The sequence below is a fragment of the Ceratotherium simum genome, chromosome 23 (genome assembly GCF_057802395.1).
Source record: "Ceratotherium simum simum isolate JZ-2026a chromosome 23, ASM5780239v1, whole genome shotgun sequence".
NCBI classification, from domain to species: Eukaryota; Metazoa; Chordata; class Mammalia; order Perissodactyla; family Rhinocerotidae; genus Ceratotherium; species Ceratotherium simum.
The window spans coordinates 5,513,377-5,533,636 of record NC_141922.1 but is presented as its reverse complement, the minus strand read 5'-3'; the positions used below and the strand labels follow the sequence as shown (position 1 = coordinate 5,533,636).

Sequence of the window (20,260 nt, the reverse complement as noted above, 5' to 3'; positions counted from 1 at the left end):
CAGCAAGGTAAGAATTTGCTTTGCAGAGTGACGTCACTGGAAGCTGTCCAGGGGCAGAGTCGGGCAGCACATCCGTGCTCTGGGGAATGAGAATAATCATCAGAGCCAGAGCGTGGCTGGGGATTCCCAAGGCAACAAGGGGGAACCTCTATGTCAACCTGCCCACCCCCTGGGCAGAGGGAATCAGCTATGAAAATACTCGCTTCAAGGTAATTGAGTTAACAAAGTGAAGAGGATGAATGTCTTCTTTATCTCACGAGTTGGACAAAGAAACCCAGATAATGGTAGTGCCTCACTGAGCAACCACACACCAGGTTCTCTTCCAGGAGAAAAGAGACAACTGATGCCATCTTGGTTGGGTCCTGTCAGAAATGCTAGTAGTTTCTCTGGGAGGCACTTGACAGAGGAGTGGGGACGGGAGGCATGGAAGGAGAGCAGTGATGAAGAGCACGTCCCTAAGCCAGCTGCCCCGGTAATGCCTGTGGCTGATCCCACTGGGAAACTCTGGGAAACGGGTCAAACGTGGATCTCAGCATAATCTGTCCCCTGCCCAGGGGCGGTAGAGCGAGGGTGTTTCTTCACAGATGGGCACTGGTTGAGGGCTGCATCACCCTGAGAAGTGTTAACTCCCTGGCATATTTCACCTGCTGCGTGCACAGGCAGCACAGCCTTCTACCATTCTAGAAACATCCCTCAGGCACAAAGATGCAGACACTGGCATCATCATGTGGGCAGAGGCAGGCCACTGGTGGTGCCTGCAAAACCCCTGGTCCTGACCTGCCATGGCTCACGGCCTAGGATGGGAGACCGACTCTTCAGCATTACACGTGGGTTGGAATTGGGCCGAGGGTGCCCTGGGATGGAGCGGAGGGGCACTGGTGAGGAGAGCAGCGGGGCTGCTGTCCTGGATCAGGGAAGAAAACTTCCCTGAGATCAGGCACATAAAGCTCAGCGGGGCGCCTGGACGTGGAGGAGTAAACCGACGCTCGCTGTTAGCAGGACATGGGGAGACGGCTCAGCCATGCCCCACATTCCGGTATATCCTGTCTGGTATGGAGACAGCCTCTGAGCAGACTCTGCGGGGCTTATTTCCGCTGCTGGGTCTGCAGTTATGTGTCTCTCTGTTCTCTCTCCCGTCAATTCACTCACGTATTTATAACTCTGATTCACTCTTTCCTTCATTCCCAAACGCATTTATTTATTCACTCTTTGCTCGCTCTGCCAATCATTCGCTGACTCATTCGTCAGCTCCTTTACAACTCCTTCATGCTGACGCATGATTTAGTAACTCCTACAGGATCACCACTGACTCCCAAATGGAAAACGTGAATGCTCTTCACCGTTGGGCGGTTTGTTGATGGGAGCTGCCACCTGCACAGTTCACACCATTCTCTCCTGACTTTGGTGGAAGACGGAAATGAGAGTGGCCTCGCTGGAATCAAGGAGGCTGTGCTCAAGACCAGCAAACAGTGAGGCTCAGCCAGCCAGCATGGGAGCGCTATGTCTCTCTTACCTGTGATCTCCTTGGTTCCGCCATTGATGTGCTTGAAGCGATCTCCTTCCACACGGACGCTGGGGCAGAGCACGTCTGAGAAAAGCAAGAGGAAGCAGAGAGATCCATGAGCAAACGTGGTCCACAGTCACTCCAGGGACCGTGACATCACTCGGGCCCTGCCCCATCTCCCAGCCTGTAGGATGTCCAGTGTCTGAAGCAGATGCAGAGGCAGCGCCACACTTACTGATTGTCTCATTTACTCCCAAATGTACGTGCTAAGCATTGACTGCAAACACGGTGCTCTGTACTGGGGGTGAAGTATGAACGAGGCATTGTCCCTACCCCCAAGGAGCTCAGTCTCATCCATTAGAGGGAGCCAGACACCAAGATCCTTAAGATGAACAGTGTAATGAGTGACGGAAATAGGTATGGTTGCTGAGGGATTGGGACACAGATCCAACACCTAGCTCAGCTTGGGGAGGTCAGGGAAGCTTTCCTGGAAAGGTGATGCTTGAGGTTTCCCTTAAAGGACAGTAAGACTTAGCCAGGTAGACAAAAGGACAAAAGGTGATACAGGCCTTTTGAGGGAACCTCATTTACAAAGGCACGAACATATATATATATATAACTTCCAAGTCAGCGGGGTGTTAAGAAAACTGGAAATGTGTGCTGGGAGCCCACCAGCAAGGTGTCTCTTATGCCACCCTGGGAAGCATCAGGTACAATCCAGAAGAATGTAAATTCCAGAAGAAGCAAGACTGCTCAGTTATACAAAGGCAATGAGTAAGTCACGCAGTGAAAAATAGTTCATTACAGGATACTACATAAAGGTCTTATCTAAACGTCTTCATGACCCCTCACTTTAAAAAACGTTGGAAGGAAAAGGGACTCTTCCAGTTGCCCTAAAAGTTCCAGAAAAAGTGCCAACTGTGAATTTCTGTTTTTATTATTTTTTTGAATTCTTAGCTGGGTGTTGGAGCTCCTGTTTTTTGTTTTTTGTTTTTTGTTTTTTGGTGAGGAAGATTAGCCCTGAGCTAACATCTGTTGCCAATCCTCCTCTTTTTGCTGAGGAAGATTGGCCCAGGGCCAACATCCATGCCCATCCTCCTCCACTCTGCATGTTGGACACCTGCCACAACATGGCTTGACAAGCGGTGTGTAGGTCTGTGGCCGGGATCCGAACCTGTGAACCCCAGGCCGCCAAAGCGGAACACATGAACCCAGCCACCATGCCACTGGGCTGGCCCCACCAATGGTGAATTTTAAAGTTCTGGGCCCCAGCATTGGCTCCACCACAAGTCTCCTATCTCTATATCTCGTGAGCATCTCGTGTGACGTGGGAGACCTTACAGAACACACACTTGTTGCAGGGCTGCTTTGAGGACTGGGCAGACAAGCCCATCACAGGACTGGGTCTAGGAAAGGAGGCCCTCTCTTAAAATTAGCACCTGAGGCAACTTAGTGTAGACCCCGCCCTGCCCATGAAGTAATTTGGTCATACACATCATTACTATAACCACACATTGCTAAGCAGTTCCACTGGCCCATCAGTTCCACGTGCAATAACTTCTTTTCATATTTAGGGGCATAAATGCTTCACTGTGTGACTAGTTTGAGGCCCCTCTACCAATCAGCAGTGAGGGGAGAGAATGAGATCTTTCCTGATTTGGAAGGAGGTATGTTTAATGTTTATCCTAAAAGGCACCATGAGGTCTGAGAAGCCCTAAGGAAGGGGTTATTTTGGAAACAGCACCGAGCTGTCTGTCTAGAAGCAAATATGAGAGAGGATGCAGGCACCGCACAATATTTAGACAGCTCCACCCAGGACAGTGGCAGCTGGGGGTGACCATCAATTGCCTTGACTCTGTCAGGCCGCCAGACAGACTGGCTGGGATCGTGTGTCATTTAAAATGAGTTGACTCAGAAGGTTCTATCCTTGATTATGAGCAAAACCTCTAGAGGCTGATGGCTGGGGCTCAGGGCAGGCGGAGCCACTGAGCCTTGTCTCTGCAAATATCCCAAGGGGACGACCTGATTCTCAAACCCAGATGGGCAAAGACAGTCCAAAGACTTGAACCCAGAAAAGATGGAGACTCTTCAAAGACGTTAGAACTTGCCTGAACTGTTTTAAGGAACTATTCCCCAAACCACCCAGCCCCAAATCTCCTTTTGGGGTCATCATTAAGCCTCACATTCAAAAGATTCAAGGAGCAATTTATAGCTGACTTAGTAAGTCAGGACAAATGGCTCCCAAAATACCCCCTCCAGCCAGGCCTCCCAGGGATGTTGGGGCCCCAGGGGTTCACCTGCTTGGCAGAGAGGAAGGATTAGCATCTAATGTCCCTCTCAGCCTATCACCGCATCACTTTGGCCAAGATATTTCCACATCTTGGATAATGATCTATTTATTTCCACATTAAGTCATTTATTCAAAGTAAAATACTCATTATTTATAGAGCTCCAGATATGTTCCAGGCACTGAGCTAGTTCTAGGGACACACAAGTGACTAATAGCGAAGTTACTGTCCCTGCCTTCAGGGCACTCGCGGGCTGACTGTGGCTACGGATTCAGGACATGTGATGTCATTATTACATGTAAGCTCAAGAAAGTGTCAAGAAAGTGTCAGAGCTGCCATGACGTCATTGTGTCTCCTTGCTTCACAGGCTCCTCCTCCTCAATCTTTGAGACTCTGTTCAGGACCCCCTCCCAGGTCTCATTCACCCCAGCCTGGGTAAGGAACCCCTGACCAGGGCCCCATATCCTAGAGCAGATGGCACCATGCTGAAGGCATTGATTGGCGTGCCGGTGAGTGGGAGTCTGTAGCCCTCTTTGGATCTCAGTTCAACTATCTGTCTCCACTGTCTTCACAGCTTCAGGCAAGGTATAGGCCTTGAGTTCACACTGAACAGAAATGACCAGTGACACCCAAACCGAGAAGTAAATGCTGAATGGGTGGACTGGACAGCCTTCCAGGCATGGGCTTCATCATGATGTTGATGACCAAGTGGGAAGATTTCACAGACTCCTGGGCTCCTGCCATGGAGGTATGGCAGGCATCATTCATTGTCGGCCTTTCTTCACTTCTTCCTTGCTAAAAGAATGCCACTCTTGTTCAGAATGTCAGCGTTTTCAGCCCAAGGAGAAAAGCTGTGGCTGGCTGGTCTAAGCCAATTACGGTTATTCTGTTCCTCACCTTTCCAGCCTCCCTTGCAGCTAGGGACAGACAGGTGACCCCAGTTCTGGTCAAGGAGACAAGTAACAGAATTGTGTTATGGTTGGGTGAGGGGTGGTTTCTTAACAAACATTTGCTTTTCCCGATGTAGGTAGATGGGGTTGGCAAGTGTACTTTTCCTTCTTTCGCCTTCAAATGCAGGACATATTGTCTGCAGGACTGTCTAGGAGAACTGAGGAGAGAGGGACTCCAACACCAGCAACCCTAAGCTTGGGTGAAAAGCATAAGAAAAGGAAACTTCTAGTGCTTAAGCCACTATGGTTGGGTTCTCTTTATTTGCAGTTGAATGTATTCCAAACTTGCACTCATTCCCCCGCTGTGAGAGGCATTGATAAGCCAGGCAAAAGGATTTGAAAGCCAGCTTCTCTTTCCAGATGCCTAAGGACAATAATGAGGGTGGTAAGAGTTGGTACATTATTTCCCTGGTACCTTTGCTATCCCAATAAATATGGATTTATCAGATAATGGTTCAAGATCAATCTAAGACGTAGTTCTGGAATTTAGGATGGGGTAAGTTCTCAGGAGCCAAATGTGTATTTACATAATTAGTTCTTCGTTAGTTGGTCGATTTTCCTTTTTGGAAGCGTTGAGAACACAGAAAAGGACCTGGCTTGTTAGAAAGACCCTGCTCCCTTGGAGGTCGTTTATTGTCACCCATTGCCATTGGTTTTCCCTTAGTCTTTACGTGAGTAGAACATCCTAGACTTCTGGAAAGGAGAAAGATCTCTCTTTCCACAGTGTGGGTTCTGTCTCAGCAGGAGCCTTCCAGAGAAGCCCAGTGTTGTCAATCAGAGCTGCTGCTCCAAGGGGAAACACCAGGAATTCACTGCAGTTTTTTGGAAAAACACTTCAACTTGTCCTCAGTTTATGAAATGGCAAAAGGGGAAAGTGTGTTCGCACATTAAGGGAGGAGGGGGGCTTGCACAAGATGGTCCCTGATGTCCTCCTGCTTCGCACTGACAACTGGCACATGCAAGTTCTGTCTGGAGAACACCCAGCTGTGACATCCGCTGGCTCTCAGCCAAGAGTTTCTCCAGGTGGTATAAGAGGGTGCTGGCAATTATTGAGTGCCTACCGTGTGCCAATCACCCAACTGGGGATTTTATGCACAACAACCCTTCTAGGAGGTAGATTTTGTTCCCATTACACAGATGTAAAAACTGAAGCTAAGAGAGGTTAAGAAACTCAGCAGAGAGGAGGAGTATCTGGATTTGAATAAAGGTCCACCTGCATCTAGAATCTGGGAGTGGAGATGGTGGCCCCAGTCTAGATCAGCAGGACCAGTAGCAGCAGGAAGCAGAGCGCCGAGGGATCAGTGAGCAACAGAGAGGAAGCAATCACTGCCCATCCATCACCTCGCGGCAGCCGCTGCTGAGTGCAGCTAACCACAGACGAGAGGATAACATTCCAAGTGGGCAGGGGAGAAGGCGGAGGAGGGAAGTGATGAATCAGACACGCAGCAGACACGTGGCACAGTCGCTCCAATGCTTCTAGGCCAGCCAGGAAATCGTCCACACATTCCCACATTAAAGACCCAGCAGACACCGAGCCAGGGCCCCAGGGATGATAGGAATAATGATTACAACCATAACAGCTCCCAAATACTGTGCTGGGCACGTGATGTGGACTGTTTCTGCTCTGGTGAGGGATGGAGATGTCTCCGTGATCAGCAGACACATGTAGGTGGCTTGCTCTGCACCGGACACTGCTCTAAGCATGTTAAATACATTCACACATTTAATTGGATCCTCCCTACAGCTTTATGGGACAGGCACTGTTGTTTACAGTTGTGGAAAGAAAGGCATAAAGAAGTTAGTAATTGCCCAAGGCCAGTTACAGAGCTAGCCACAGGCTGGCTCCAGCACTGGGGTCTTGACCACCACACCATGCACTCTCCCCAAGGTCACCTGCTCAAGGTCACCCAGCACATAGGGACACAAGTCTGTCTGTCTCCAAAGCCTGCACTAACAGACGGCCAGCTTGCTACTTCCCAGGGCAACAGCTTCTGCCTGCGGACAGCCCTGACCTGCAGAAGGGGCTTCCTCACTCTGCACCGATGGGATTCCTGTCTCTCTGTGTTCTGCCCACCGGTCCCTTTGCTTGTGTCCACTCACACCTGGCTCCGAGCAGGGCACTGGAGACTCCGGGGTGGGCAGACAGCAAGACCCTGCCCTCGAGTTTGCCCTCTGCTGGCACCAAACCCAGAAGAGGTCCCCGTTCTCTCTCACAGAAGCCAGTTCTATGTTTCACGACAGCCACATGCTCCTCCCACCCTCCAGTCTCCTTCCCCAGCTGCGTGTCCCTGGCTCAGGAGTTCCCTCACCCAGAAGACGAAGAGTGGACAGAATAAGATCCATTGGAGCAGTCAGAATCTATGAGCACACACAGTGTTGGAATCACAGCTCTGTGGGCACGGCAGACGTGCGTTTGCTGCCGATAGATGCCAGAGGTTAGCATCCTATTTGGCACATGTCAGTGCTATTTATCATGCTCATTTTGTAGACGAGAAAACTGAGGCTAAGAGAGCTTAGATGACCTGCTCAAATCATACCACGGGTTAGTGATGGAAACAGATTCAAACTCAATAATCAAACTCAATATGACTCTTGCATTTTCATACTTGCTACCACAAACCGACATATACATGGGTGTCTGGAAGAACATGTTTAACATTTAAACTGTGATTATCTCTGGAGGCAGAACTTGGAGCAATTTTCTTCTCTTTTTTGCTTTGCTGTATTTTCAAATTCGCTTACAGATTTGAACATGATTTACTAGTACAGTACTTTTAGGTCATCAATATTATTATTTTTTAAAAGTAGGCCTGTCTTGCTCTGGCGCCTGGAGGCAGAAGGAGGCTCTAGGGGAGGGGCAGTGGGAGGGCCAGCGATGGGCAGGCAGCCGTAAAGGCTGCTTCCAGAGGTGAACTTCAGTCCTGGGGGACAGCTGGGCCCAGACCATCTGCCGACACTCCCGAGGATGCCTGGAGACCGATAGAGGGCCTCGTGGAGATCAATATGCACTTCTGGACCCAGGAGCCCCTGGCCAGGGGGACAGGCCCACAGTTTCAAGGGAGCCACCATGGAGACAGACAGACAGACAGCAAGGCGGACAGACAGGAGACTGCTCTGCACACTGGCCAGTGAATACCTGCTGATGCTAGGAGGGTCAGCAGTGAGGGCCGAGGACACAGGGACACCCTAACAAGGAACAAGCATGTTCTCTGAAGTCTCAAGGACCAGCACTAAAATCCTGGTCCTGTGTTATGAACTCTTGGCAACCATGGGCATGGGCAGGCTGGGGCATTTCTCTACCTATCTGTGAAAATGATGGGGAAGAAAAGGAAAGTGCTAGAACCCTCACTGTGCACCAGCTACCAGGCAAAGCAGCTTTAGGCGGATTACGTGCTCTGATTTCACAGCAACCCTGCAATATGGGCATGCTTAGGTGTGCGGAAGCTGAAGCTCAGAGAGGTTAAGTAATTTATCCAACATCACACAGCCAGCAAGTGGCAGAGGCAGGAATTGAGCGCAGACAGTGAGGCTTGGGCATCGAGCGCAGGGCCGCTATTCTATCCACACATCTCAGCATTGGAAAGCACCCTGGGTGTAATATGGTAACAAACAGCCAGTCGTTGGACAGCTACACTGTCTCGAGGTCGCACACATGGTCTCATTTAATCCTCTCCTCAGCCCTGCAGGGCAGACAGTAGCATCCATATTTTACAGGTGAACACAGTGCTTTCCCACTTGTGAAAACACAGAGATTGTTACTAACTGCATCCCAGGGCCATGGTGTGGACCGTGTGAGAAGATGAAAAGAAGATGACCCAGGGTCCAGGTTCTACCTCCACCTTCTGTTCTAGAACTTTCTGGAAATTCCTGACCTGCATTTCCCTTCCAGGTCAAAATGTATCAGCACTGGCTGTCTCCGCTGGGGCCCCAGATCCCATGGCTTGTTGATCCCTATCTCCCAGGTCCATTAGGCTGGAGGGAGGGTGTGGTCAGGGTGCCGAGTATTTGGGGGGAATGTTTATGTAAGAGTTTTGGAGGTAGCCTGGTGGAAAGGGACAAAATGTGGCTAGAAAGAAAAATCCCCCTAGACCTGCTGACAGCTGCAGACACTGGGTCCATGAGATCAGGGATCACGGACTTCCTCCGTCTCAGGAGTACATACAGAATGAGGTGTGACAGGCCGGGCTCTGACACAGCCAGGTGCCTCCTGACACTGAGTGAGGGTGTGCCAATCTCTGCTTGGAGCCTAGAGAGGCAGAAGAAACAGTGACAAGGAGAGGCCTGGCCAGGGCCATCTCTCCTCCCCCAGCCTGAGCACGTGCCTGCTCACCAGTGTACGGTGAAGCTGAAAGAGGGCCAGAGGGAGAAGGTGCTCCCCAAGGCTGACAGGGAAGAAGGTCTGGAGTCTTCAGACCCCACCTCTTTCATGCCAGGTGCCCCTTCTGTGTGTTTCCATACCTGGAAATAGGGGTGAAAGTGTGTGTCTTTTTTCCCCATCCAGGGTTGTCCTGAAGATTAAATGGATAGTGGATGGGAAGTTCTTGGCATGAGGCCCAGCATCTAATACCTGCTCACTCATGCATTCATTCATTCAGCCAACACATATTTGCCAAGTGCTCGGCACATACATCCCGGCATGAGGACAAACATGTAACACGCAAGTGGGGTGGTCAGGCCCTCTTGGTGTTCACGTGCTAGATGAGGCAGCAGAGAGCAAATGCAGAGACAGACACACAGAAGTGAGCTGGTCATCACATGTGATTAGCCTGTGGAGGAAATATGTTGGTGATGTGAAGGGGCGCTGGGAGTGGGGATCAGGAGGCACATCAGATACGCTGGTCTAGGAAGACCTCTTGGCTGAGTGACATCTGAGCTGAGAGCTAAGAAGGGTGTGAGCCAGCCATGGGAAGAACAAACAGGCAGAAGGTTCCAGCAAGTGCAGAGCCCTGAGGAGGAAGGGGCTTGGCTTTCCCTGGGGGTGGGGAGGGGGACTAGTTGTGAAGCTAAAGTGGAGTGAGGGGAGCCAGCGGGGGAGGGTGGGAAGATGCCGGGTCATGGGTTATGGAAGCCTTGTAACACAAGGCAGGGTTTGGAATTCAGGGCAGTGAAGAGAGGGCTCTACCCCCCAGTACAAGGGAGGGCGACCGAGGTACAAGGTGGTGGTAGTTACTGTATGAGGGTGACCTTCGAAGCAGGGTGTGATTTCAAATGTCCCTAGGTTCTTGGGACCTTGTTTCCCTCCTGGGGAATGTCCCATGGGCTGAGCACCAGTAGGTGTCACCAGAGACTGTGAGGACCTCCTGTAGGAGGGGCGGGAGGAGACGGAGGCCGAGACACCTCAGGACGGCACAGAGTCCTTAGCCAGCACACAGGTGCCATGGGAGCCCTGGCCCCCTTGGCTCACCCTGCTCAGCAAAGCAGTGACCTTTAGCTCCTGGCGTCTGAGAGGCATCAAACCTAAATGCAAGCCTTTCCTTCACGCCACATTCAATGAATGTCTACCACATACCTGGCACTGAACTGACCCAAGGTATAGACTAACAGGCACAATGACAAGCCCTCTGTCCTCAGGGAGCTGTCGTCCCATGGACAAGATGGAAATAGGCCAAAGAAAGCAGTGATGTCTCCAAGAAGTATGTGACTATAGCCTGTGGGAAGCGCTGAGGCCAGAGTGGGTGAAAATAGTGGGATCAAAGCTGGCTGGAGGGTGAGGGTGTCTCTACCGAGATCTGAAGGTTCGAATTATCTGTCCACATTACCTCTAGCAGTGATGGAGGAGGGAGCTCCTTGGGGGGACTCCAGGAAAACACACATGCTCTCAAATGCTTCCAAAACATGTCTCTTTTCTTTACAAATGTCTCCCTCTCTAATGATTTTTAAATCTATTTTCACCAAGAAAATTAGAGAAATACTAATTACTATTTCGAAGTTGGGGCTTCCAAAGCAGGTACGTGGACTGAGTGTCACCTGAGTTGTCATCCTCCTGCCTCCAACAATTCTGCACGCTAAGTGCGAATTTCTCAGAAGAGAAAATGGAGGCTCACTAGATTAATGGACTTGTCCCCCAGCACCAGAATTCATAATCGGGGATCCAGAAGTCAAACACAGGCTTGTCTGATTCTGGCATCTTCCCTCTTCACAGGGCAGCTGTGTGGATAGCAAGGGAGACAGACATGCTGTTGGCTCCTTCATGGGGAGGGAACTTGAACTTTTTGTGTGTAGCATCTTCAGTCTTTTCTGACCCTCTGAGGCTGGCTTGCTCAAGTCTAGAACAAAATTCACACTCTTAATATCTACCCTTCATGGTCCTACCAGGGATTAACGAGAGAAAGTACACGAAGCCAAATTCAGTCCTAACACCACTATGATCTCATAGCAAAAGTCCTCCATTTCCCCCTGTCCATTCTCACCACGGAATCTGGGCACTGAGGGAAACATTGCCTGAACCCAGTCTGCCATCCATCACCCACAAACCCTGAGCTTCCCCAGGATCAGAGAGGAGGGGGTATCCCCACGATTTATCGCACAGCACAGGTCCTAGGTGAGAGGGCTGCTGAGCAGGCCTCCAGGTAAGAAACAAACCCTCCCTTCTTCCTCATGTGGATTCTGAGTAGATGGAGAAATATAAAAACAAAGCAGTGGCAAACCGCAAATTTATCACAAGAATCCAGAGCAGAATTGACAAAACACTTCACTCTGGCCCCATGGAGAGGAGACGAGACTTTCTGCAGGAGAGGTGGAGGAGAGGAGGTGAGAAATACGGGGTGAAGAAGGCCAGGGTTCTGGTAGAGCGCTGACCCCACGTCATTCTGCAGCCAGGACAAACCATCTTCCCTCTTCCCCCCTCAGTCCTCGGAAGACAGGACTGGCAGAATGAGCCTCAAATGCCTTCCCACGGGGGCATTCCTGCCTCCTCCCATAGTCTGTGGTTCTCAGGGGAGATGGGCGAACAAGATAAGGTGCTATTTATTATTTTCTAGTCATGGCCACATTCTCTCCATTAGCAGGTGGCCTGGGATTAGACAAACCTGTGTCCAGACTCAGGGTCATGTCCCCAGAACTAGCACCAGTGACAAAGGCTGTCCACAGGGATGGGAGGGCTTGAGCCCCCAGGAGAGGGTGGGGAGCTGGGCTCAGCCCTCCACCTTGTCAGGACCCTGAACGCCTGCCTTGTGGGAGCAGATGGGAAGACCAGGGACCCCTTCACTGGGTCCCCTCTCTTCGGAGGGCTGGTAGAGGTGGGTTCCTGGAATGGCCACTGGCCGCATTCTTGCAGGGGCTTTGGTGAGGCTGGTGGGAAATCACAGCCAGATGTTAATGAGGAACAGCTGGTGTGGCCTTTCTCCTCCCCTTGGACAAATCCAGCTGGTGAAGGCAGAGCGGTAACCGGAGCCGGGACTGAGGCCTGGGGGAAAAGGGAGGACCTCCAGTGCACACACTCCAGAGGTGGGGCCACCACCCATGAGCTCTCCTATCCGGACATCCACTTGGGGCTGCACCTCCCACTGCAGACTGCAGCCATCTCTGAGGATTTGCAGCTGGAGGGGCCAGCCTACAGTGGGCATATGGAGCGGTCACCTGCCTCTGTGCCCCTTCAGGGCTGTGATTCCCCACTCTGCAGCCTGGCTCTGCTGCACCTGCCATCCCCACACCTAGAGAGTGAAACCGCTGGGGCTGTGAGCTTCCCCTTCAGCTCCCATTCTCTTTCCTTCTACCTGACCGTGAACCAGCTGCCCCATCCTTCTGGCCTCCATTTCCTCATGAGAGCATCCCCATGTACCAGGCTTTCTGTTCAACTCTGTACTCACTTTTCTAATTTCCAGCCAACCCTTCCAACCAGCCCCGCCTTGCCCTTAAATTCTCTTCTTGGAGAATGCCCACGCCTGTCTCTCTGGGTTTTTCCCAGCTCACCTGCCAGTATCCTTTGCTGGCTCATCCTCTTTCGTCAGACCTCTAAGCATTGCGGGGCCTCTGGGCTCACGCTCATGCTCACTTTTGACTCTCTTTACCTTGATCCTAGTTGATTTCATCCAGTTCTGGAGTATAAGGCGTCACATTTACATCCCCTCTGCAGCAAGGCCAGGAGGAGGATGAGGCCTGTGAAGGCCCAGGGACACAGTCTAAAGAGCCTCCTCCAGGAGCCTACCTTGACACTGTAGGGCCACAAGAGTGAGCACATCCTTGAATGGGGCGCTTCACTGCCTCACCCTCCTCCCACCTGGCTTCTCTGGGTCTCCAGCCCTGTCTTTGAATTTTCTACCTGCATGACCTGGAAGCCACCTAAAACACAATGAGTTCAAACTTTCTCCTGCCATCCCACTGCTTCCTCAGTCTCCCACCCCATACGTATCACACAGGAATTAGTTTTGAATCCTTCCCTTGGCCCATACCCTTATGTTCTTTCTCCAAATATAGCCCCCTCTGGAACTTCCCCCTGTCTCCACTGCCTCCCGCTTGGCCCTAGCAGTCACCTCTCGTGGCCACCCCTATAGGACACTCCCTCGGTCCTCATGCACCTCCCAGACTTCCTCAGCTCATCGGCACCCCCTCTTCCTCCACTGCCTGTTCAGTGGAGGTCCCCATGCCCTCCTGCTGTTCCCCACTCCTCACACCAGCCTCCTCAGCCTGACCCAGGAAGGCTGCTCTTGCTCACCGCATCCATCACTCCTGATGGGACAGGAGCCTCAGGGGCTCTCAGTCCCGGGCTGAGGAACTGGACCTTGGAGGTAACGTCTCCACTCACCACTTCTGCGCTCAGATGAGGCCCATGGGACCTGGGATCTGGCCGTCCCAGTGGCTGCACAGCCTGGAACTACAGAGGAGTTAGCACCCCCTGGGGTGAATCTAACCAGGAGAGATGGGCAAGAGCTGGCAAATAAAGTCTCCACCCCTCCCCCGCCCCATCAATTATTCCAGGGGCGTTGATTCCACATGGGTCTCTGTGCCGACATCCTTCCTGACTCAGCGCCCAGCTCTGTCTGGTGCAGCCACTGCATCTCAGTCATGCCCCACCTTGCTTTCCTCCCTCCTGTGCCTCACTTTCCTCCCCTCCACTCTCGCTGCCCTGGGATATAGCTCTCAAGATAGATCAGAACATACACTTGGCCTCAGGTTACCCTTGACCTGGCCTAAGACTCCCCCCAGCCACCCCCCTTGTTTCTATGGCCCCTTGTGGAAACCATCTTTCACCAACAGCACCAGTGAACTTAGAGCGTGAATAGCAAGCACCACGCTCTTGCCTAAACTCCTTCAGAGGGCAGAAGGCACGTTCAGTGTGTGAAAATTCATCAGGCTGCACACTTCAGGCATGTTCTGATTTCCCCATGTTTCTTACACTTCATTATAAAGTTTCCAAAGAAACAAAGTCATCAATGGCTTGTCATTCAACTCAGAATAAAACTCCCAGCTCCTCCCATAGACACAAGACTCTGTCCACGCTCCCGCCGGCTCCTCACCACTCTTGTATTCACTCAAGGTGCTCCACGGCCCCGGCTTCCTGAGATTCTGCACGATGCCAATCCCATTGCTTTATATAAAGCTTCCTCTACCTGGAACGTTCTTCTCTAGCCTTTTTCTTGGCTATGTCCTCAGAGGCCGCCCTAAACATCTGACCTAAAACAGAAGCCCTCTTTCTTGTTATGAGCAACAGAGAACTTATAACATCCGGATGGAATTTACACTTATAATGTTTAAGTGCTAACTTTTTTGTGGGCTTGTTTCCCCTGAGACAGAAACTCTGAGTGAACAGGGGTTTGTTTATCACATCAGCTCCTCTACTCCTGTGACCCGTACAGTCAGTTTCCAGCTCACGGTGAGCATTTCATCAAGATTTCCTGAACCAATGCAAATCAAAACTACAATGAGATATCACCTCATGCTCTCCAGAATGGCTATTATTAACAAGACAAGAAATAACAAGTGTTGGAGAGGATGTGGAGAAAAAGGAATCCTCATACACTGCTGGTGGGAGCGCAAACTGGTGTAGCTGCTATGGAAATCAGTATGGAGACTTCTCAAAAAATTAAAAAGAGAAATACCATACGACCCAGTTATTCCACTACTGGGCCTTTATCCAAAAACCATGAAATCAACAAATCAAAGGCATGTATGCACCCCTATGTTCATCACAGTGTTATTCACAATAGCCAAGACATGGAGGCAACCCAAGTTCCCATCAATGGATGGATAAAGATGATGTGGTGTATACATACAGTGGAATACTACTCAGCCATAAAAAAAGATGAAATTGTCCCATTTGCAACAACATGAATAGACCTTGAGGATATTACACTAAGCAAAATAAGTCAGATGGAGAAAGACAAATACCATATGATTTCACTCATATGTGGAAGATAAACACATAGATAAGGAGAACAGATTAGTGGTTACCAGAGGGGAAGAGGGTGGGGGGAGGGGGAAAGGGGTAAAGGGGCACATATACGGTGATGGATGGAAACTAGACTATTGGTGGTGAACACAATGCAGTGTATAGAGAAGCTGGAATATAATAATGTACACTTAAAAGTTACATAATGCTGGGGATGGCCCCGGGGCTTAGCGGTTAAGTGCGTGCACTCCACTGCTGGCAGCCTGGGTTTGGATCCCGGGCGTGCACCGACGCACCGCTTCTCCGGCCATGCTGAGGCCGCGTCCCACATACAGCAACTAGAAAGATGTGCAACTATGATATACAACTATCTACTGGGGCTTTGTGGGAAAAAAAAAAACATGAAAAAAAAAAACATGGGGGAAAAAAAAAAAACATGGGAAAAAAAAAAGTTACATAATGCTGGGGCCGGCCCTGTGGTGTAATGGTTAAGTGCGCACGCTCCACTGCTGGTGGCCCGGGTTTGGCTCCTGGGCTCGCACTGACGCAACGCTTGTCAGGCCATGCTGCGGCGGCGTCCCATATAAAGTGGAGGAAGATGGGCACAGATGTTAGCCTAGGGCCAGTCTTCCTCAGCAAAAAATAAAAAAAAAAGAGGAGGATTGGCATGGATGTTAGCTCAGAACTGATCTTCCTCACACACACAAAAAAGTTACATAATGTTATAAACCCAATCTGACCTCAATAAAGTAAAAAAAATTAAAAATTTAAAAAAGAGAAAATATATATATAAAAAAAGACTTCCTGAACCAATGGATAAAATGCTGCAGCAAAGCTATCAGCTGGGTTTTCTCATCCCCGTGTTTCTGATAAGGAGACTGAGAGTCAGAGAGCTCCCGTCACTTCCTCAAGGACACGTGGGCGACAGAGAAAGGTGATGGTGGACACATGCCCGTCACCTGCTTTGTGCCAGGCAGCACCGCCTCTGTGCTGGGCACTGCTTTAAGCACTCTTCATACTTTGATGTATTTAATCTTCACAGGAGAAGGTGGGATTGATGCACCCATTTTACAGATGAGGAAACCAAGCACAGAGGTTAAGTCATAAGTAAAGAGATGCTAAATCACAAACCCAGGACTTCAAACCCAGATCTGTCAGCCTAAGTGCCCAAGCGCTGAACTATGATCTAAACTGCTGGACCTCGGGAATTAAGATCCAAAAAAAAAAAAGAAAGAAAATCCCCTATAGCCCAGAATTTTAATGGGCCCTCAATACAGGTTTACCAGCTCCCTCTTTCTGTTTCTTTTCTTTCCTTTTTTTTTTTTTTTTTTTAGGTGCTTAAGGCCCTTTGTGACCTCCAGCCAACAGACACCTTGTAGATAACTGTGCCTTAGACATTGCTCAGCCAGGCCCTCTGGCCACTTGGTGATCATAGAATATGCTGCACAGGCTGATTATCTGTTTGACAGTGGAATCATCTGCTGCCAAGTTGGAGTCCCCAGTTAGACATTTCTAGTGGTGGACTCGGGTGTCAAATTCACAAAAGGCAAGAAGGAGGGTGAGAAGCTGTTTGGGGCATCAATCAAGACCCCAGCCAGGCTGGGTCACCTCCCTCCTAACCCCGGCACTGCTCTCAGCTTTGGTGTCTGGGTCCTGCTGCAAATGGACCAAGGACTCAAGTCCATTTTACCCCTGAGGTCCAATGTGCAAAGAAATAGTGCAGAACAGTAATTTTCACTTCTTAGGACTAAATGTCTGCATGAAGGGTGAGGGCGGAGGGGTGAGAACCTGAGTGTGGGCCCCAGCTGCTTTCTGGGGGCTCTGCCTCCTACAGTCTTACTTGACTAGTCTCTTGCCTTCTCTGGGCTTTGGTTGATGCCTCTCTCAAGTGGGGAATGTGGGAAGCAGTGGGGACAGATCTAGATTCATTCAGGCCATACGATCCACAGACATTTATGGAATCTTTGCAATGTGCCTATGGGGAGATTTTCACTTCCTAAACAGGAAGTTTCTTCCAGACAAGGAAACTGAGGTTAAGTCTCCTGCCCAAATCCACACAGCTGGTAAACAGCAGAGGAGGGTGTATGTATATATGTGTGTGCGCATGTGTGCATCTGAGGATGTGTAGGAGTGGGCATGCGTGTGTGTGTGTGCCTTGTGTTTGGATGTGTATGTGTGTCCACGTTTGTGTGAATCAGTGTGTGTGTGTGTTTGTGCATGCATTTGTGTGTAGGTAAACTCAAAGAAGCCAGACTCTATCATTAAAAGGACAAAGACGGACACGTTTTACAGCAAAGCAAGTCACCTAGAACATGCTGCTTTGACAACTGTTTTCCTTCAGCCTTCCAGTAAGTGTGAGGCTATATCGGAGGCGTTTTAACCAATCAACCACAGTTCTTGGAAACCCCCTAGACGCAGGGTAACCCCCATGCCCCACTTGTCCTGGGAAACAAGTTCAGCTAGGACAGGGTAGCTGCAGGCTGTGAGACGCTCAGACATGCAGAATCTCTCCATGTATTTAATGACATAGATGCGTTATTTATATATAGACATACATTTATTTACAGACTGTCTGTGTATACGTATGTATACTTTTTGCAAGTAACAATTTAGTTGTGACCACTATGTTTTATCCCTTTATTAACTCAAAACTAAAACCACTGGGTGAAATGCACAGTCAAAGCTCCAGGAGCTGGAATGGTTGGCATGACACAATCCCAGTGAGCGAGATGGTCACGCCTGTGTGGGTGCCTTCTCCTTTTCACTTGGGATGGCACTGGGGACAAAGAGTGCTGCGGCTGGCACAGGCCCCCCAGCAGGACAGTGGCAAGGGGAGGGCACAGATTCACATTTGAACTTAAATCCCTTTCCAGTCCCACTGGGGCATGAATCCTTGTCTGTGACCTGGGAGGGTAGAGGACTTCTTAAGGCTATATGGGTAATCCTAAAATGACAAGCAGTGGAGACATCTGTAATGCAATTGCCCATGGAGGGGGGGGGGTGTAGCTGGTTATGCATGGTGGTGAGTAAGACAGAAGAGAAGGGGGCCTCAAAGAGAAATCCCACCAACCCCACTCAGCACCCAGGGAGGAAACTAGGGCCCCCATAAAATGTCCTATCCAGAGTCACCCCAGGAATTAGTGGCAGTGACTTCAGATTCCAGCCATCATATCAGAACACACTATCAGGGATTGGCAAACTTTTTCTGTAAAGAGCCAGACAGTAAATATTACAGACTTTGCAGGCCATGTGGTCCCGGTCACAGCCACCAGCTCATGGTTGTGATGCAGACACAGCCACAGACAATACATAAACAAGTTGATATGCAGTATTCCAATAAAATTCAATTTGTAGAAATTGATGCCTGGTCGGAGTTGGCCTGTGGGCTGCAGTTTGCCGTCCGTGCATCAGATCAAGGAAGGTCTCACCTTCCTGAATGGGCCAGTTTCCTTTACAGAACTCACAGTCCATGGACTTCTAGACTCCGCTTGATTTCCTCCTGTGACGGGGAGCTCATATCCAGCCATGGTATGTTTGGGCACTCTGATTAGGGGCACATTCTTTTTCATATAGACTTGCCATAAAAATAGTGAGTATGATAATAACAACACAACAAAAACAACAAGAACTACAATCAGTTATTCGCCAGATTGGTAAACATCATCTCCATTTTTCAGACGAGGAAACCAAGGCTCAGAAAGGTGAAGTCCCCAGCCCAGGGACCCCCAGCTGGCAGATGGCAGAGCTGGGATTCCACTCCAGTTCCTCTGCTGCAGGTCAGAGGTCTTAGCGATGCTGTGCACCAACTGTGATGGGCACTAATTAGGCAGTGGAGCCTTTTATGTGCATCTTCCCTCTGCTCTAGAAAGTAGGAGGTAATATTATTGTCTTCGTTTTATAGGGACAGCTAAAGCTTAAAAAAGTAATATGTCCAAATAAACAGAGAAACGTGTATTTAATTCGGACTTTTAGATGAGTCCATCTGCTGAACCTGATGCTATGGAGTCCCAGCTCCCAGGGCAGAGAAGGCAGGATCTGAACCTAGGCCTTCCTTGAGTTCTCATCCTGTAATCTTCTCCTACATCCTAAATCATGCACTCTCAAGGGGGGCGATATTGCTCCCAAGGGGGCAAAAACTGCTTTGAGGGAGGAGGTGAAAAAAACCTTAGAGATTACAAAGGTCTGTGGCTCCCCATAGCTCGAACCTACCCAACAGCATAAACAGATGGATGCAGTTACATGTGGTGTTACAAGTTCAGAGAGGGAGGCAATTAGGGGAAAAAATCCAACGTTTATATAGGCTCCTTTAGAAGGAGATAATAATAATCAAAAAAAAAGGTTGAGAAACTCTACTCTAAGTGTAAAGTATTTAACTGGATCATCTTTCTGGAAAGTAATATACAGATACTGATGGATTAAAAAAATGTATATATACATATATAAATTATATGTGTGTGTGTATATATATATATATATATATATATATATATATATATATAAATATATACAGTAAGAGCAAATCCTTGTATAGCACATGCTCCGGACCATCACTGTGCCAAGCACCTTCCATGCCCCAGCCCCTTAGATCCTCATGACACTCTACCAGGTAGGAATGTTGCCATCATCCACTTTACACTGATGGAGAGACGGGCAGAGAGAGGTCAGGTAACTGGCTAAGGCTCACAGCGGGTGAAGAGGAAGAGCTGGGTCCCGCCAGGCATCTGGCTCTAGCCACTGTGGCTTCACCAGCATGTGCCATGGGCTCTGCTGCCCGCACTGCACTGACAGAACCACAGTGCGCATGCGCTGCCCACGCAGCCCTCTTCTGGGAATCTACCCGCGGGGACAAACAGGCAGGCGCACACAGAGCTCAGTACAAGAAAGACACCGTTGCACCGTCTCAAGAGACCAAAACCCAGGAGCCAGGTGAGCGATGGTCAGTTGGGGAGAACTGAGGAAATGGTGGTACCTGCTCTTCACAGTCTGAGGGACACGCTTGTCATAAAGAAAGAGATGGAGCCACATCCTCTGGTTCAACAGAGGCTAAAGGCAGAACCGTTGGGGTTTTGAAATGTGGGTCACACAGAGGTAGGGAGAGACAGGAGTCAGGCAGGGACACGGATCAAACATTTCCCAGGGGTCATCTTCAGGCTTGGCCCTGGCTGGGAAGAGTCGGGAGACTGTTTCTTCT

The 20,260-nt window shown here is 49.8% G+C and overlaps 1 protein-coding gene across 2 annotated transcripts in view; it reads right to left on the bottom strand.

The window, feature by feature from the left end:
• The window catches only part of COL22A1 (collagen type XXII alpha 1 chain), a 263,198-nt gene that overhangs the window by 229,548 nt on the left and 13,390 nt on the right, over positions 1-20,260 (bottom strand). For both annotated transcript variants that reach the window (XM_004431045.3, XM_087447112.1), the window contains exon 3: positions 1,514-1,588. In XM_004431045.3, the coding sequence (XP_004431102.2) occupies positions 1,514-1,588 (75 nt within the window). The remainder of the gene's footprint in view (positions 1-1,513; positions 1,589-20,260) is intronic.